This window comes from Heloderma suspectum, chromosome 5, assembly GCF_057233095.1.
Source record: "Heloderma suspectum isolate Gila_16-S chromosome 5, 16-S_ref, whole genome shotgun sequence".
NCBI classification, from domain to species: domain Eukaryota; kingdom Metazoa; phylum Chordata; class Lepidosauria; order Squamata; family Helodermatidae; genus Heloderma; species Heloderma suspectum.
Window position 1 is genome coordinate 73,563,453 of NC_139462.1, and position 18,571 is coordinate 73,582,023.

Sequence of the window (18,571 nt, forward strand, 5' to 3'; positions counted from 1 at the left end):
CTGCCAACCTTCCAGTCTGTAGTTCAGCATCTTAACCACTAAGCCACTGCGGCCCTTTGTGAAAAATATATACAAATATGGTAAATCGGAGGTGTTGAACCTCCTTCAGCCTGAGGGCCAAATTCCATTTCAGAGCAGCTCTCGGTAGGCACATTCCAGTGATGCACAGCACCGAAGGCAAGAGAGGCAGGCCCAAAATACTAGCATATTTTAGCCTGAAGCTCTTAATGCCAATAACTAAGCCTTAGGAGAGCCATTCAGACCTTTTAGAATGGGAAAGAAACGGCACAAAAGCTAGAAAGCCACCAAACAATTACTGACCTGGGGAAAGGAAGTACAGCCTAGGGAAGGAGGCACAGTCACCTGGGGAACCCTGGAGAACTGAATTGGGACCTGTGTGTGTGTGTGTGTGTATGTATGAGAGAGAGAATGAATTTGGCCCGCAGGCTTGAGGTTCAATACTCTTGTGGTAAATAAAGGCTCTGTTGTAACAGCTGCAGTGGATGATGGCTCTGCAGTTGGAGCAAAGCAGTTGGTCTCATCCTTCTAAGTCGAGTAAGAAATGGGGTTCATTGCAACTGAAAGGGCTTAAAAAAAGCATCTGGAGGGCAGATTAAGCTCTGTGGGGTGGCCATATGTAAAGAGTTCAATTTAACAGACTAGGGCCCTACATGATGTGCAAATTCTTGCAGAAGTGACCAACATTCCATATTCTAGAAACAAACTTTCAAGTCGATGTTGATTTTCTAATGGTACCAGGCACTTAATTGCAGCTTACCCTGCTAAGCAGCAAGATCAATATAAGAACAGATATTTACTACCGATGAAGGCATCCATTCTCTTGTGTCCCACCTCGATACAAAGACAAAAGCAGCTTTATCTTTAATTAGTGATAGATTAATGACTGGGGTTTGTTGCATTTTATTATTTCACCACATTTAGTACAAAAATATAGGACGAGTTACATACAAATCACATCAAAACCTGAGTGTCCTTTAAAAGGAAAGTTACACATACTCCTTCCTCAGCTTCCATATAAAATCCTAGCTGTGTTTAAGGCACAGCTAAAAAGAAAATAACCTATTAGTGTCAGATGTGGCCAGTTGCAGTATTTTTATACTGTCCCTTACACAATACTATATACATATTTCACTGAGAAGTGGATTAAGTCCATTCACATCCAGCATAACAGTGTGTTGCTTCTGTTCTTCCTAAACATGATCACAGCACACATTCAGAGAACCCCCACTTGTTTAAATGCTTATCCTTTTGCCAAAATAATGACTAGAAAATTCACACCAAAGAACAGCCTTTGTTGGCAGCAAAGAGGTATAAGCAGACAACTGACAACTGTTCGTACTGGATGGGGAACTTAAAAGCAGAACACTTCCCAACCGCTATCATCTATAGAGTTCAACAGAACCTAGCGACCACGCAGTCAAAGCAGACTTGAACCTATAAACGATGTGAAGGTTGAGCTAGCCATTTGACTTTTGGGGGGTGGGTGGGAGGGGGAACTCTTGACACTTTCAAAGATCAGTCACCAAAGGGCGAAATCGAATGTCAAAGGAGCAAATGTCAGCTAGCACAATGGGGCTTTCTCTTCTCCCCTCAAAAACCTGCTCTGGAGGGTCTCGTTGTGTGTGTGCGGGGGGAGGCAAACAATCCCTCCCAGTTCCACTAACAGAAGCCACTGTCAGTAGAATGGAATCAGATTCTACCCAATATACATAAAGCATTTGCAGCAATCATTGTGGCAGGTTCAAACTGGGGGAAGAAAAAGGCTTTTCTTTTAAAGTTTACTTTAATCCGTTTCCAAAGTTCAGGATGTGGAAACTGCTTCAAACAAGATTTCTGTTTCTTCCATGTTTGTATGCAACCCATATGCATGATTTTAATAGGTATATCAGAAGTAGCTTTTCTGGAGAAGGCTATTTAAGCAGGACAGACACTAATGGTTTGTTCACAGTATAAGCAGCAGCTCACGGAAATCTCCTAATGAAAGCACAACCACTTAGGATGCAAATACTTTCCCTGAAGTTTGTTAATGTGCATATTCTTAAATATATACACGTGCACTTTCCTTAATTATGCTCATTTATCTCCTGCTAGCACAATATGCAGAAATGCATAAGCAGTTCATAAAAAAAAAAAAAAAGCTGGAGGCAGTGAGAAACTAGTGTTGATAGCTTCAGTATGCCACAATTTCCTGACCATGGGATGCCGGCACTGTGGACAAGCCAGAAGAACTCAGTCAGGTTGTCAGCCTCGTCTTTGTAAACTTGAGTTACACACTACTCTAACTGATGCTCAATGTGTTATATCTACACAAATGTCTTTGACTAGCCACTGAATCCTTCACTACTCTCCATCTTCTTTCCCACTTGTATGGGCAGCCTTCACCAACCTAGCGCTGTCCAGATAATTTGGACTTGAACTCCCATCAGCCCCAGCCAGCATGGCCAATGGCCAAGAATCCTGGGAGTTGTAGTCCAAAACATCTGGAAGGCACCACATTGGGGAAGGCTGGTGTGGGGTGTTGCCTCCACTCCTCTTTGGATCGGCTGCTGAATTTACAATGCTACATCGTCTTCAATGCATTTACACTGGATTCAACAAGCTTTCAGTGGTCACAGTCCCTTTAGGACACTGGTCAGCTTCCCAGCAACCCATCCTATGGAACTGTCATGGTAGCTTCACCCACCACAGCTGCAGTACAGACACTAATAACCTTTGATTCTTTAGCTAGACATTTACATGATGGCTCTACTGATTACAATACAAATGCACAGGATATTAATATTTTGATACTTCAGAAGGGAGGATGTTTACTCCATATCAGCTGTAGGAAAGGACTGAATACCAAATCACTATGAAGATTTTTGGCAATCTGCAATAGTTTCAATTAGAGAAGTTCAAGAACCATCAATAACTGACTGAGGAAGAGAGGTTTTCCCTGACTGATGTCATTTTCCTGTACTGCAGGAATTTTAGAAAACACTCTTTTAAAATAAATGTCCTTTAAAAACGAAGACATTTTAGCACCAAGCCAGGAGAGGTCAGAGAGCTGTTCAGAACTTGGACTGGAGGTTTGCAGTTCAACTTGTGTGAGATGCATTTTCTTTCAGAGGATGAGTCAAGATTTAGGTTGTTCCAGCATTTTAGTCTGTCGTTCAGCCCACTGTTTTCTGTCCACCACTAGCCTCTGCCCTCCTGGGATGTTAATGCCAACAATCTCTTGCTAAGCAGGGCATTGTGCCGTTGAAGGTATTCAATCACATCGCCTTGTTTTTCAACTATTTCTTCCAAGCTTGAGGTGTCCCTGAAATGCAGAAAATGCATACCAAGTCATGCTTACAGCATCATTGCTGCCTTACTCAGCTGGAAGTAGGGATAGCAACACAGGCAACTGCTTTACGCCGAGTCAGATCATCGGACCATATAGCCCAATATTGTTGACACTGACTGGCAGAGGTTCTTCAGAGTTACAGGCAGGATTCCTTCCTAGCCCTACCTGGAGATGCCGGGAATTGAACCTCAGACCTTCCACATGCAAAGCATGTGCTCTCCCACTGAGCTACAGCCCCTCCCACTGAGCTATACAACAGCTCTTCCCCTACTGGTTTTCATCACACTCCTGCTCCCCCAACCCTACTTTCTCTACTATCAAGAATCATGAGATCTAATCCAACATGAAACTATCAGGGCTGGAAAGACACAAGAGTCTGTGTCAACGATACAGCTGTGCCCAAACAGTTTTATACAGATAAGCCACATTCGATTGTCAACTGTAGTCCAACATGAACCATTAACCAGAACAGTATCAAATTACACAGGTACCAGTTGGATCTATTGCTACACCATGAAACACCAGTACAAGAACTGTTGACATCCATCAAGAAGTCAGAGTTTCTAGTTGCTTCAGGTATTATGTTTCCAATAAATGTCATTTGTTAACTGGTACACAGAAATAACAACAGCAGGGGTTACCTGAATCCAATTTCTGAGGTAACGTGATTAGGATACGCATATATCTTCTCTTCTTCTATTACATCGGGTCTTGGTTTTGCCCGGTTAAAATTGTTTACCTTCACTGTGATTAGAAAAGAAAAATAGCTTTCTTAAGGCACATTCTGATATTGGTATAATATACTGAAGTTTCTTAAGATTTTTAAATAAGGTTTTTATTTATACAAAAATGTGTTTCCTGCTTTTCCCATTCAAAAAGGATTTGCTCAAAGTAGCTAACAAAGTATTCCAAAACAGATATCAAAATAAATATAATCCAACATTAAAATGAGACTACCAGTCTTTGATCAGCATCAGCCAAACCAATGAATAAGTTAAAGCAACAGAATCAAGATCTTGCTTAAAAAGGAATGTGTTCAATTGCTAGAACAGAAACTGAGAGGAAGATAACCTAACTTCTGGCGCAAGAAGCTTGATATACAATGTGCTACCACAGAGAGGGCCCCTTGCATGTTGCCACCAACTATGCCTCAGAAGGCAGTAACGCACATAAGAGGCACAACAGCTCATCTGAAAGGACGGGCAGATTCACATGGGAGGAGATGGTCCTTCAAGCAGCCAAATCTCAAGCTCTTTAGGGCTTTAAAGGTAATAAAACCAACAAGAATGGGACAGCACGACAAACAGGAATAAAAGGAGGAAGGAAACTCTAGATCATGAGAATTGTGGGTTTTTTAAACGTAGGCCCAGTTTTGGAAGATCCTTCTTCAGGGGCACATATTCTACAATGATTCACTGCAGTGTCCCTTGTATCATTGTACAAACATGTCCATGAGGAAGTATCATCTGAAATGCATTGTGCCTCCATTAAAAATGGAAGAAGGAAATATTCTCAGCATCTTTCGTTTCTTTACTTTTTCCCTTTACAGGTAATAACCAGCACCTCCAGAACCTTTGTCATAGGAGAAATGGTAAATTGAAGATAGTTTGTTACAATCAGACTTTTCTTCTGGTTCTGTTCTGTACACCAGGTACAGCTGACTTAAGTTAAAACATGTAGTAACTGGGGTGGCGGCAACCGTGGGGTGAACACGAAAGCCATGCTCTTCTAGATCTTGACCTCACCCCATTCAAATGAGTGGGTGTCAGGTGGCCTGTATTACTTTTGGGTTAGCTACAAGCAACACTGTTATTATTTGCCTTATTTATGTAGCACCATCAGTGCACAAGGCCCTTTATGGAGGGCAAGTCCCTGCCCCAAGGAGCTTACCATCTAGAATTTGACACTGAAGACAGAGGAATGGCAGAGAAGTGGAGACAGCCAAACAGGGAGGCAAAATGCAATTCTTTCACTTATACATAGAATCATAGAATGGTAGGGTTGGAAGGGGCCTATAAGGCCATCGAGTCCAACCCCCTGCTCAATGCAGGAATCCAAATCAGAGATCAATGCTTAGGTTTAGCTACAGACTGACTTATTACCCTCAGCTAACCGAAAAGCAGCCCTTGCTGATGGGTCTGCTTTTGTGATCGTATGTTCTGCCAGGAAACATGGGGACATTGTCTGCATGGTACCCTGAGAGCTATGTTTTCCAGTATTGGAGTCCGACCCCAATGCCTTTTTAATCTGTTTAAATACCAAAAAAAGGAAGGAGGTGGTGTAAGCACCAAAGAGAAATTTATCCCCTTCATTCTATGAGAAACAGAGAGCGCAGAATGACATAGATTAGAGGAAAGCATGCTAACATGTTCCTACACCACTTTGGGTCAGGACAACAAATGTGTAGGCAGGCTGAGCTTATAGACTATCATGTCTTTCATCCCCACTTCGAATCTTTAAATATGTATTTAGAGTGTGTGTTTGAATTCAGTCAGACATTTTATTGTGTTTGACTAACAGTCATTACAAACACAACTTAATACATCATACAGTAACAGAACGTAGACAGAAATGAAGTTAATGATTTTGAACTCAGCTCTTCTCTTTAGTAAAAGATGGTGGCAAGTGAACATATCGGCGGGGAGCAAGTTATTTTTTTGTACGTTCCCATATCAACACACTGCTTTATTCTCGTCTATTCAGTCAGCACCTCCTTGTGAAAAGGACCTCTGTCTCCTAGGATTGCTTTGCAAGACCACCTGCTGTGTACAAGCAGGTTGCATGACTGATCAGAGGAATAACTAAGGCAGATGTGTCAGCAAGCTGCAAAGTAATCAGATGAGTTTAGCTCTCAAACCACTTCAGAATTCAGCTTTCCAAGACTGGATCAGATTCTGGCAGCACATGCATGCCAGGACAGTTAAGACAAATGCAAAGCAACAAGTATTCCAAAGGATTCATATGGACAATTTTGGATACATACTGGAAGGTGGGTGATATAAAAAGATCATTAAAAAAATAAGATGGGCAAGTTAATGACTGATAATGATCATAATGAGATAAGGAAGATGATACCTGAGTAAAGCAAAATACTTTATCCCAAATGCTGTAAGACTAACAGCAAAACCTGAAAGACATGGTTATGATCCAGATCGGTATCTGAAGCATGAAATAGACCGTGGAGGAGGATACATACACAGAGAAGGGAAGTGTCAGGGAAAAACTTTTGCAAGGCAAGACTAAACGTGGAATATTAAAAACCACAGAGATACCATACAAAAGTTAAACAATGTACGTAATGAGTTTCAGTTCTGGGGTCAACAAGTCAATGGCCCACTTTGGATGTAATATATTCATGCACACTGCCTGATCGCTTCTGCTGCAAGTGGGAGGAGCTAAACCATGGACCTTCCAGCCATGGTTCTTCATTACGTGTGAACCAGGAGCTCTGATTTGTCTCTCCCCCAACAAGCCAGAGTCATACGGCGACAGCAAGCCACAGCTGATGACTGCAGCTTGTTTGGGGGGAGAGACAAGGCACAGTTCCCAGTTCACACGTAATGATACACAAACCACAAGTGGAAGGTCTATGCTTTGTTTACCCACTTCCACTTGCAGCAGGAGCAATCGCACAGTGTGCATGAACATGCTGCTCATAAACCGTTGGTTCATTACATCCAAACCAGACCAACAGATGTACACAGACCTATCCTTCTGCACTACAAAGCCCATTCTAGAATGAAGCCGTCCCCTTCACCCACCCCCAATGGAGGTTTCCAGCACTCTTGCATAAGAACAAAATGGGAAAATGGCAAAGGCAATGGCAAAGGAAAATGGCAAAGATAGGTGTCTTTAGAAAAACCACGTCATTTCTATTCTTCCAATAGGGAAACAAAGGCAGTGCTCTCGCTGGCTGCTAGCTAGACCCACATACGTAATTCATTCGAGGTACTACCTGCTCTTGTCACATGTAAAGGGTGGCTTTGGGAGCTGGCCAAAGTTTGTGCTCGTGTGTCGCTTGCGACATCATGCTGACCTCTGGACGTGCTTTGAGTGCTTCTAAGGCACAGTGCGCACACAGGGGGAGGACCCCAACTGCGCTGAGCCACGGAGAAGATCAAAGCACACAAAGACCGAAAGAACCGTTGCGTTAACTCTTCTATCTTAAGAACGTAAGAGGCAGCTCCTCTAATGCAGGAGCTTACAGATGAATTATTCACACACAGGGCTGGTCTGCTGACACCACTGAAAGTCAATGCAGTCTCTCTGGCCTGGCTTTAAAATCAGCACCACTACAACATGCTTGCCCCCTGGCTCCTTCTCTGCAACATTGCATCAAAGTCCTTTCTCGCCTCACTGTCAATACTGTCTCGTTGGACAATCTTAGTTTCTTTTTCCTAAGTGAATCAAGAACTTTGTTATCCAGCACCAATGGCACAGAAGCTCTTTCAGCCCAAGGGCCAAATTCCATTTCAGAGAAGCTCTCAGGGGCCACATCCCAGTGTTGGATGGTGCCAAAAGGCCAAGGTGAAGCAACCATAAATACCAACATATTTTAGCTTAATGAAAGCTCTTCCTGCCACTCACTAAGCGATAGGAGAGGCATTTCAACCTTTCAGAATGGGGAAAAAACTGCACAAACCTGGGAAACCACCAAATGGTCAACAGTCAGGGGAAAGAAGTGTGGCCTTCCGGGGAACGCGAGAGGGCCGGATTGGGACCCTTGGAGGGCTAGATTTGGCCCCCAGGCCTGAGGTTCTGCACCCCTGCTCTATCGCCAGCATCCTGTTGAACTTGAGCTTTATTAGATTATTCATGTACTTTATTTATTTACAAAATTTATATACCGTTCCACATCAAAAGATTTCAGAGTGGTGAACAAAGATAAAAGAACAGAACACCATATTAAAACAATTAAAACATTCTTAAAGAAACAAATTCTGAACTTAAGAAACCGCAGCTGGTCACTCAAGGAAGGCCTCTCACAATAACAAGGTCTTTCGGGGGTGCTGAAAGCAACACAACATTGGTGCCTCCTGGCCTCCAAAGGCAGGGAGTTCCACAGAAAGGAACTCCTTGCCTTTATATCCACCTTTCTCCCAGAAATGGCACTCAACATGGCTAACAATAAAACACAGATCAAAAACAAAATCTTAATTAAAACCTAACAAAAACAAATACATTAAAAACACAACAAAAGAACAAAACAGAAAAAGCCTTCAGCAACAAATGAGCTTATATGCCAAAGGCCTGCCCGAACAGAAATGTCTTTGCCAGCCAGCGGAAGGAGACGGTTCTGTATATTGTCCAGGTGCCTCTCGCCAGAAGCATCTTGCCTCCTTCCTCAGCTACCATGTGTACAAAAATGAAGAGCCTTGCACTATGTGGGCAGAGATGGAGCTGCGTATCAGTGCCAGGCAAGAAACCCCTCGAAACAGCTGCTCCACCACAAAAGATGGCTCTCACTGCCAAGTGAGGAATTTTCTCTATCAACAGCTGCATTTTGTGTGCTCTATTTTTGTGCTGTAAACTGCCCCAAGCCCTTGGGATAGGGCAGCGCAGACAGTGAAACAACATTTTAATGTCATGCAGACAATTGTTTTTGGGGCTCCTCATATGAGCATTCATAAGAATTACTGAAATGGTACAAAGTTAGAAATGCTTGAGTAAACTTCGGTGACTTTGGTTTATTCTGTTGTCAAAGGGCTTTTCAAGCATTTGAAATACACATTTTTAGTCAATGCAGAACAGAACAATGTGAAATTGGCTGTTATCACAATACCACATGCCATTTAACTACAGGCTGTCAGCTTTCTAATACTTACCACCAACCTTAGGTCAGGCCAATCTTAATTATGCATCGCAAAAAACAAACAAACAAAAGGAATAATGTGACCTGAAGGGCAATCCTATGTCCCCTAGACAGCGTCTGGGGGAGATAGGATTTTCCGGATTCCCAGCTCTGAGCTCGTAGACAGTGCTATGAGCTCACTGCCAGGAAACAGTGCTCCCCGCCCCCTCCCAGTTGGGGCGGAGAGAACCACGGCGGCTGCCCCCGTGCCTGTCCGTGTTTATAACACGGAGGATGGACAGGGCGAAAAGGGAGCATTCCCGGGGGCGGGGAGGGAAGGAGACTGCGGAAGCTGTTCTAGACAGCTTCCCATGCGGTCTCTAGCTCTGATCCCACCCCCTCCCTGAAGCCGTGCTTAGACACCCCAAATCAGGCATCTAAGGGAAACTGCAGGGAAGCCAGAGCACGGAAGGAATCCTCTCCTCCATGCTGCTTCCGCCTTGCATTGGCTAGGTGGTCGGCTCTGACTTCAGAGGAGGATGGAGCTGACTGTCTATCTCAATAGGGTTGCATCCCTAATTGTTATAGAAAACAAGCAGCCTACACTAAGCAAGGCAATGCTGCAATTCTTACCTGTGTAGACAACCAGGCATATCAATGAACATATTAGTTCCACACTCAAGATTCCGAGAATGAAGCAGAGATACATTTTATTGTGCTCAGGAAAGGAATGTTGTACTGTCAATATCACCAATAACGCAGCATTGCCTATTAAAAAGCAGATGTGAATGTAAGAAACCATGCCGTCTCAGATTTCCCAAAGTGGCTCAATATTATCCCCACAGAACTACACACAGAACAGCATTAACTTTGAACTAATAGACAAACCCCACTAGAAGAATAGACTGAAAATAGGCACTGTTCACTTTGCTCCCAAGACCACTAAAAAACTATGCTTAGCCTCACTAAGATGGCCAGTAATAGCATCTACCCAGGCTCTGGATTTAATCCTGCCTGCCTTGAACAATGTACTTTTATCACTAGTAGTTTGAGTGAGGGTGCCAGATCAAGATTTTTGGGAGTGGGAACCACCTCAAGGCCGCACACCTTTCTCGTCGCAGTGGGGCCCTTCTGTTTATTTCAGCTGGATTTCCACCAGACATGCTACCTTTCTGCTGACGTTAAAGTATTCTAAGAAAACAAAGTATTATAGTTTTCTAAGAGACTGATGGCAGCAGAAAAGCTTTAGTTTGTGTAACTCTAAAATATAGTGACAGGGAGTTCCTAAGGCCCTGAAATATAAACATTGTTAAAAATAAGAAACCCTATAGGTGGGATTGTTTTCCCCACAGGTAGTGGGCATTAGTGGTGGAATACCCAAGTGCAGGATGAGGCCTCCTTCTACAACTGCTTTCAGTACTGGGAGAAAATTCCCCACAGTCATCAACAAGAGGGTGTATTCACACGCATATACAAAGAATCAGCATTTATGTTTAAAATAAATGTCTGGCAGAACGCATGACTCAAATGTAAATCCAATAGGTTTCAATGGAACTACCTTCATCTTATGTGCTTAGGGTCAACATCGAAGTGACACAACTTTATTAGGGTTCCTATAGTATATACTTAAGAATATGCACATTAACTCAAACTGAAGTGCTAGTTATGTCTAGAATGCATTAAATTATACAAATTATTAGACCATTTTCTCCAGCTCCTTTCCCTGACATACCTATAATCTGAGAGACACGAAGACAAATGACGGGAGTCATTAAACCTTACTTTTTTAACCTTATTTTATCTTCAAAATCTAAGTCAAATCAAAGTCTTCCAAGAACAGCAAAAGTCTACGGCATCCTTGAGGAAAGTATACAAATAATCCCATACACATCATGGCTGTTTAGAGAGAGGATGTGCTAGTCAGAATACTATGCTGGTAAAAGGCTAAAGTTTGAAGCTAGATTCACTTAATTTTTGGCAAGTTGCGACTTAGACTATTCTTGATAGGATTAAGTGGTAAAATTACTTAAAAGCCCAGTGCTGGCTAGTCTCTTCACAGATGTGTTGGGTGATTTGTCAACTGCACCTCACAATTCAAGCAGCAAGTATTACTTTGAATTTGAAAGTAAATCCATTATCTCCTGTATCAAATTTATCTAGCAGTAGCAAAGGTATCTAAACCAGCTTTTGCCAACCTGCCACCATCCAGATGTTTTGAACTACATCTCCCATCAGCCCCAGCCAGGGGGAAAAATGGTCAGGGATCATGGGAGTTCTAGTCCAAAACATCTGTAGAGTACCAGGTCAGGGAAGGCTGTTCTAAACCAACATCTTATCTTTATCCCCAGAGCTCTACCTAGTGGCAACATCTTAATAGCGCACCTATAATGTGGCAAACTTGAAAAGTGAAAGTTGTTAAGACCACAGATGAGACATGGATTCTCACTTTCGTTGTTACAAAAATAATGGGAGTTTGAAATGTTGGACGCTTGTACGTTTTTTCTCCCTATCAATGCTGGAGCTGTTCAGTTAACAGATAACAGAATTGTTCAATTCTACCCAAAGCAGACTTCTTTCCAAAGTCTGGCACATTCATTTATGAGTACTAAATGACTAGTACTAAATGACCAACAAGTGACTAAGTGGACTGGTTCGCACATAACACTAACCCATGGTTTACTTAACCCATGGTTTGCTGCTCTACCCAGGATTTCTCCGGAAGGTGATCAAATAAACTGTGGTTTGTTTTCTTAATCTCCGGGTTGTTTGTTCTCTCCTCTTTCGCCTGCTCTCTCCCTGTATTCTAAATGCCTTTGCGGTGCTATAGTACCGGCATTTAGAGTGGCTGGGTTTTGTTTTTTTTTACCGCTTTTTTACCACCTCTATAGCCTGGTGAAATAACCCATGAACAACCCACAGTTCTGGTTCACACATAACAGCCCATGGTTTCAACAACCTAGAGTTCACTTTGTGAGGTCCAGGGGCCATTTCTGTTCCCCAGAGGGCTACACGACACAGGGCTCGGCGCAGTCCATCAGACACCCCTCTCCATAAAAGCAACTCTAAAAAACTGCCAGCTTGTTGCCAAAATCTGGAGGCAAATGCTCTGTAGCATTACACAGTACTACAAGCTAAATGTAACCCTTTGGGCAAACTGTAGTGACTACAGAGTAACAAAAGGGCCAAATTTAGCTTGTATACAGATGCCAATTTTTCTGTATTTTTTTTTTAACTGGGGGCGGTAGGTGGCCTACATGTTGCCCACCCCTCTGTGAAAGGGTTGTGACTATTGATCTAACTTTCAAAAAAAATCCTGTAGGCTTGCAAAAGATAGCAGGTGAATTACAAGGAGTGGCTACTTTCATTGGCCAAAATGCAACTGGAACTTGTAAATTCCCATGTACTTGACTAATCTGGATCAATAACAGACTGAATCTCTGATGTGAACAGGGTTCTCTGTTATTTTAGGTTTTGTCTAAATGTAAATATGAACCTTTTTGAAGGTGAACATGTTATATGGTTGAAGCTTCTTTAAAAAAATAGTCTATCTTCTAAGTGAATTGTTGCAATAAGATTGGGAAAGATTGTTTGACCCCTGCAGATGACAACTATTACATACCACAACAAATGTTTATTTCCTGTACATCAGTTAGAGGCGCTGCCTCTCTTTTTAATTTTCTCTCCTTCAGGGGTCATGTCCCTAGTGCACCGCCAAATGTTGGTACACTCAAGAAAGAAGAAAATTCTATAAAGTATTTAAGGGAGCAATCCTATCTAGATAGGTGGCTGCCTCTGAACTCGGAGGCGACTGCCTATCCAAAGCAGGGCAGGAGAAGCAGAGGGGATCATTCCCTCCGTGCTTCTCCTGCCCTGCTTTTTCGGCCAGACAGCCGATTGCAACTGTCTAGCCACGGGAGCACAGCGGGGAAGGAGGCTGCTGCACGACACATATGATGTGTCATACAGGCAGTTACACTCTCCCCGCCCCAGAACACCCCCAGCCACGCCCCTTTTCGGCCGCTCCGTGCTTCTCTTGCGAGTGTGGAGGACTGGGTTGTTCCTTGCTGCCTCTGAGGCAGCGCGGAAGTTGGGGGAGGTCGGTTCTCCAGGAACTGACCTCGGAGTGTGTGCTCCAAGGCCCGTTCCCAGAAAACAACATATCCTATGGCCGTCTAGCCGCTGTCTAGCAGCTATAGGATCCCTCTGTAGGCTAAAATGCCTACTGTTTCCTTGACACGTAGATCCATTGCTTCCCAAAAGCTAACTACAGATAGAGGCAAGGAATACCCTGGACACTATTAGGACAGCACAATACCAATTTCCATGACAGAAAAGTCTCTTGGGTTAGCCTACCCATGTGAACACTGTTCTGCAGCTGTGTGAAAGTGTGCTTTAATATGCTTTTAAGATAAAAGCATATTAAAATAGAATAGCCCTACCAGAATGGGGTGGGATTCACTTTAAAGGCTCCAACTTACCTGAGCCAAATAAAACATTAGAAAGCCACGGCTAGGGGGCTGGAGGTGCCCTGCTTCCATGACCACATGACATGCTTAACACATGCAGAAGAAATCAAATCTATTTATTTATGTTATTACATTTTATGCGGCCCAATAGCAGAAGCTCTCTGGGGAGTTCACAACAGTTAAAGCCATAAAATAAGACATAATATCAAACTTTTAGAAGTTCAGAACTACAGTATAAAATCAAAGTACAAGCCAGCAGCAGCATAAAGAGCTCAAAATAGACCACCACATTTAGAACCAACAAAAGATGAAGGACTAAAATCCCTGGGAGAATAAAAAAAAAGGCTACACCTGGCACAGAGAAGACCACAATGCAGGTGCCAGGTGAGCCTCTCTGGGGAAGGCACTCCACAACCAGGGTGCCACAACAGAAAAGGCCCTCTCTTTAGTAGCAACCCGTCTCTCTTCATTTGGCGGGGGCACTCAGAGGGCCTCTCAAGATGATCTTAAGAGTCCAAGCGTGTGTGCGCATGTGTGTGTGTGCGCGCGCGCGTGTATATATATATATATATATATATATATGGCTCATTTCAAAGTGCTGGTATTAAACTGCCTGGACCAGGTTACCTGAAGGGGTGTCTCCTCCCATATATATATATATCCCATATATATATATGGGAGGAGACACCCCTTCAGGTAACCTGGTCCAAGCAGTTTAATACCAGCACTTTGAAGTGAGCCCAGTAATGGACTGGAAGCCAGTACTGGACTGGAAGCCAGTACTAACAAAAGGTTGATATGAATGAACAAGCAAGTTCAGGCTCACCTGTGGACTGAATTAGTAGTGGAAGCCTTTTGAGATGTCTTGTGGTCCTGTAGATCAGGAGGTAGCCTTTCCTTCTGACCTTGCTGTGGTGGAAGTGAACATACCGTTCAAGCAACACGTGCAGGATCCAGAGAATTACCTTGGCAATGATGGTAACAGTCTGCACTTTAAGTGGGTATGTGTAATTTCCAGGACACACATCTTCACTTGAATCAGAGTAAGAGCAACACACGCCTGCTACAAAAGCCAAAACAACAAAAGTGACCTACAGAAGGAATACAGAAATCAAATAATTAACATTTTAGGGGACTGGCATATCACCAAAGCCAAATACTGCCAATATTGTCACGTGTAATCTAACCTATTTTATGGAACCATCACCATTTTACTAATTTATTTCCATGAAGAGGCTTTTGTTAAAAAGAATTCCCATTGAAACCTGAATCATGTTATCATTCCAACAAGAAATGCTTAAGTTTCCCCATTAGGAAGCAGCAGCAATATAAGCCAAATACCAACACCCTACCCCACTAACGTTGTCACATTCCAGCATGGTCAAGTAGCTTGGGTGGGGCTATGCCTACTGTTTGAGATGATTTATAACAAGTCAGGGGCCTGTGAGAACTCCAGGCGCTCCAACTCCCTCATTCCTCCACCCCAAAGGAACCACTGGAGTTGGTAAAAGGTAAGAGGAAAACAGCAGGGGATGGCCTCCAACCTGAGCAGTCCAATACAGCAAAGGAACTGGAGTACTTAAGCATTTGGGGGAGATACTTGCATAGGACAACAGGTGGTGGTGTGAGTGTTATCTCATTACTCCCTATGCTGTTGGGAAAGTTTTTCTCCATTGTCAAAATGGGGTAAAGGGAGGAGAATTAGCCCCATAAAGCCAGTATCCATCCCCTTCTGCTTTTGTCACTGGTAGGGGTTATGACAGTTCCTATGGAAGGAACAGCCCTCATCAAGACAGGGGTTTCATGTAGGGTTTTTCTGGTCTTTTTCAAACAAAGCAAATTTGTTTTGCTGATGCGGGGGTCCCCAAGTAAACAGAAATGCCTACTTCGTCTCTGGGTGGCTCTTTTCATTTTCCTACTGATCAGCACAAAGCCACAGAGTTTGTTGTTAGAGCGAAGGATTGTGCAAGCTTGCTCCTCACTGGCTAGGGTCAACAGGGGAAAGGAGCAATGTGGATGGTGTCAGTTATATAGAAGAGGGATGCACAGCCTTACTGCCATTCAGTTCCATGGGGTAAGTAAAGCTCTGCCTTTGGGATCCTTGTTGCTTGCTTGCCTACCATCACTTGCTACAGACACACGGCATTTCCCTAGTTTTTAATAATGATGACATGATTTAACTGAATCAGTACAAGACTTCAAGGTGTGAGTCAATGAAGTCGTAACATTCAGGTCCATTGTTCCAGCTTTTCAAAGCCTGTCTACCCACTTGCAACGACTTATCACAGCTATGCATATGGTCTCCCCTGGCCTTAAAACGAGCTGGGAGAGGTGGCATGCCACCAAGATGACACAGCACAGCACTGGAAAGGGCTCAAAGGGGACCCATCTGGGTGTCTGCACCACCTTTAACTGGTCAAGAAGCAAAGCTTGGATAGCTCTGTGCCACACTTTTGTGCTGGGGAGGGAGCTGCTCAAGTGGTATTGCAAGTGGTGCTAGAGGAAGTGGCTGGTGCCACTGTATGATTGCTCAGCTAAAGGCAACAACTGCCCTTTGCACTTCTGCCCCTTGGTCTAAGCCATATCCTTGCAACTTACATGTAGAAGCAACAAAACATTTGCAAAGCAGACCGTAGGGATAGTGTGGAAGCTTGGATGGAACCTGGAATACAATGCCTGGGGTGGAAGAAGGGGTGCATCAAGTAGAGGGTCATCATCCATACTCTGCGTTATTTCCAGAGACCCCTGAAATAGATTTAACATGGCATGTAACCAGAAAGCCAAGCAAACTTTTTACACTTGAAGGAAAAGACAGGCTGAAGTGGCTACATATGCATAGGCAAGTTTTATTTACTTACAGAATCAAGATCCTTCAATAAATAAATTCCTAAAGTACTTTCAGCAAAATCCTATGTATGTTTACCTGGAAGCAAGACCCACTGTGTTCAATGGGATTTAGTCTGATATGCATCGGACATGGGAGGCAAGCCACAACCTGCATGTTTTAGACTTCAGTTCCCATCACATCAGCCAGCGTGGCCAAATGGTCAGGAATGCTGGGAGTTGTAGCCTAAAGTATCTGGAGGGCATCAGTTTGGGAAAGGCTGCACTAGAGAATATCAAACTATTGGGCATTAGAACATGAAATACAGGACTATCGGAATTATAGTATTTCTCAGTTTAAAACCAAATTCTACACATATTCACCTGATCATAAGTCCAATAGTTTTCAATGGAACTACCTTCATCTTATGTGCTTAGGGTCAACATGTAAGTGACACAACTTTATTATGTTTCCCATAGCAGCCACATCTACCTTTTCCATAGCCTTTACCTGACAAGGCTTTCATAGAGCTGACAAGTTTAAGCAAAAACTATAGTATTCTGCGTTGCCATTACAGTTGCCAAATCAAATCTTTCCAGAGCAGCAATAGCAAGGATTCCAGAACTGGGCTAGTTATCCTTTGGGAGAACCATGCCTAGAAGTTGCTTAAGCATTTCATAGACTCCATAAAAGGATGTACCAACACTGCTTTTCCAAATTGACAGGAGACAGCAAGAAGTCAGTTTTAGGAGTGCAATCCTATACATGTCTACTCAGCGGTAAGTCCTATTGCATTCAATGGAATTTATTCATAGGTACTGCAGCTTAATGCCTCTTGTTCTAACCAGTGTTTCAGCACCCAGAACATGAGAAAAAACAGAGCAAATCTATACCTGTGGCTGGACCAACTAGTCCTTAAACTGTTGAAATCAAACTTTTGAATCAGATAGAACACTTTTTTCAGATGTAGCTATTCAGTGCAAAAATAAAGCCTGTTGCAAGGCCAATGTGAGAGGCACACAGGCTAGCAACACACAGAAAAGCACTACTGCCAGACACACCCTCCTCCTCAAGACTACAGAAAGGGGAACCTCTTTTTCATCCCAGAGCTTATTTTCAGTGCCACAGGTCAGCCATGAAATATATGCACCCCCCATGCCACCCTGCTTAAGTCAGTTGTGCCTATACCTCAGTCAAAACAAAAAGCAAGAGTTAGTCGTGACTAGTCCCACTGTTTCCCAACAGTACTCAACCACAATTAATTTTAACTAGATGCTGCTGCTGCCAATAATAGAGGCTCATGTTGCTACCCCCTACACCAGGTTCAAGCAATATTAGACAAGTGTGATCAAGCAAGTCCTTTTTCCTCATCACTGGAACAACCATAACTAGTCCCCATGCAACTATTAGCAGGAAGCGAGGCGCGTCTGCAGGAAAACCTGAACCCCCTTGGGGAATTTAACCAGTGCCACATGATTCAGGCCAATGCGTACAATGAGAAGAACTGGCAGACTTCAAAGCTCACCTTATGACAGCCCCGCCCAACTTGGCGCCCTCCAGATGTGCTGTCCGCAACTCCCATCATCCCCAGCCAGATGATGGGAGTTGTAGTCCAGCACATCTGGAGGGCCTCAGAGTGGGCAAGGCTGTGCTATGATCTTAAAAAAATATTACATGCCTCTCAGTCACGCTGGCTGGGAATGGCAGGAGTTGCAGCCCAACACAGCTGGACAGCCTCATATTGGGCAAGGCCGCCCTGTGATCTAAACCTAAAAAAAATCACGTGCCTCTCCATTTCCAGAGGAGACAGTCTACGATTCCCCGCATCACATGATCAGGGCACGCTTTCCACCCGCCCCATCGCTGCTGCGCGTCCTCGCCGCAAACGGCGCTCCGAAGAGGAGCACCGCGGGCCCCGGGAGCAAAATAAGCCACGCGCGTTTCCCGCCTGGGCCACCCACTGCACGGCGCTGCAGAGCCGCCCGCGCCCAAGGGCTGCGGCGCCGGGCTGGCCACGGCGCTGCGCGCGCGAGAGCTCCGCCGTCGCGACTCACGTTATCCTGCTCTCGCAACGGCCGTATCCCCGCCGCCGCTGAGGCGTTCGCCATCGTGGGCTGTTAGCGCCGACACTTCCGGTCCTC

The 18,571-nt window shown here is 43.9% G+C and overlaps 1 protein-coding gene across 3 annotated transcripts; it reads right to left on the reverse strand.

Moving 5' to 3' along the window:
* Positions 1 to 884: 884 nt before the first annotated feature.
* Positions 885 to 18,571, reverse strand: TMEM192 (transmembrane protein 192). Of its 3 annotated transcripts, XM_084856388.1 has the most exons (6): positions 18,485 to 18,571; positions 16,205 to 16,351; positions 14,433 to 14,697; positions 9,774 to 9,908; positions 3,991 to 4,093; positions 885 to 3,322 (listed from the first exon to the last, which is right to left on the reverse strand). In XM_084856388.1, exons 1-6 carry the CDS (start codon positions 18,536 to 18,538, stop codon positions 3,199 to 3,201), a joined length of 828 nt encoding a protein of 275 aa, XP_084712514.1. In that variant the 5' UTR covers positions 18,539 to 18,571; the 3' UTR covers positions 885 to 3,198. The 3 variants fall into 3 exon arrangements, with proteins under 3 accessions (XP_084712514.1, XP_084712516.1, XP_084712515.1); XM_084856390.1 differs by lacking the exon at positions 16,205 to 16,351; XM_084856389.1 differs by lacking the exon at positions 9,774 to 9,908.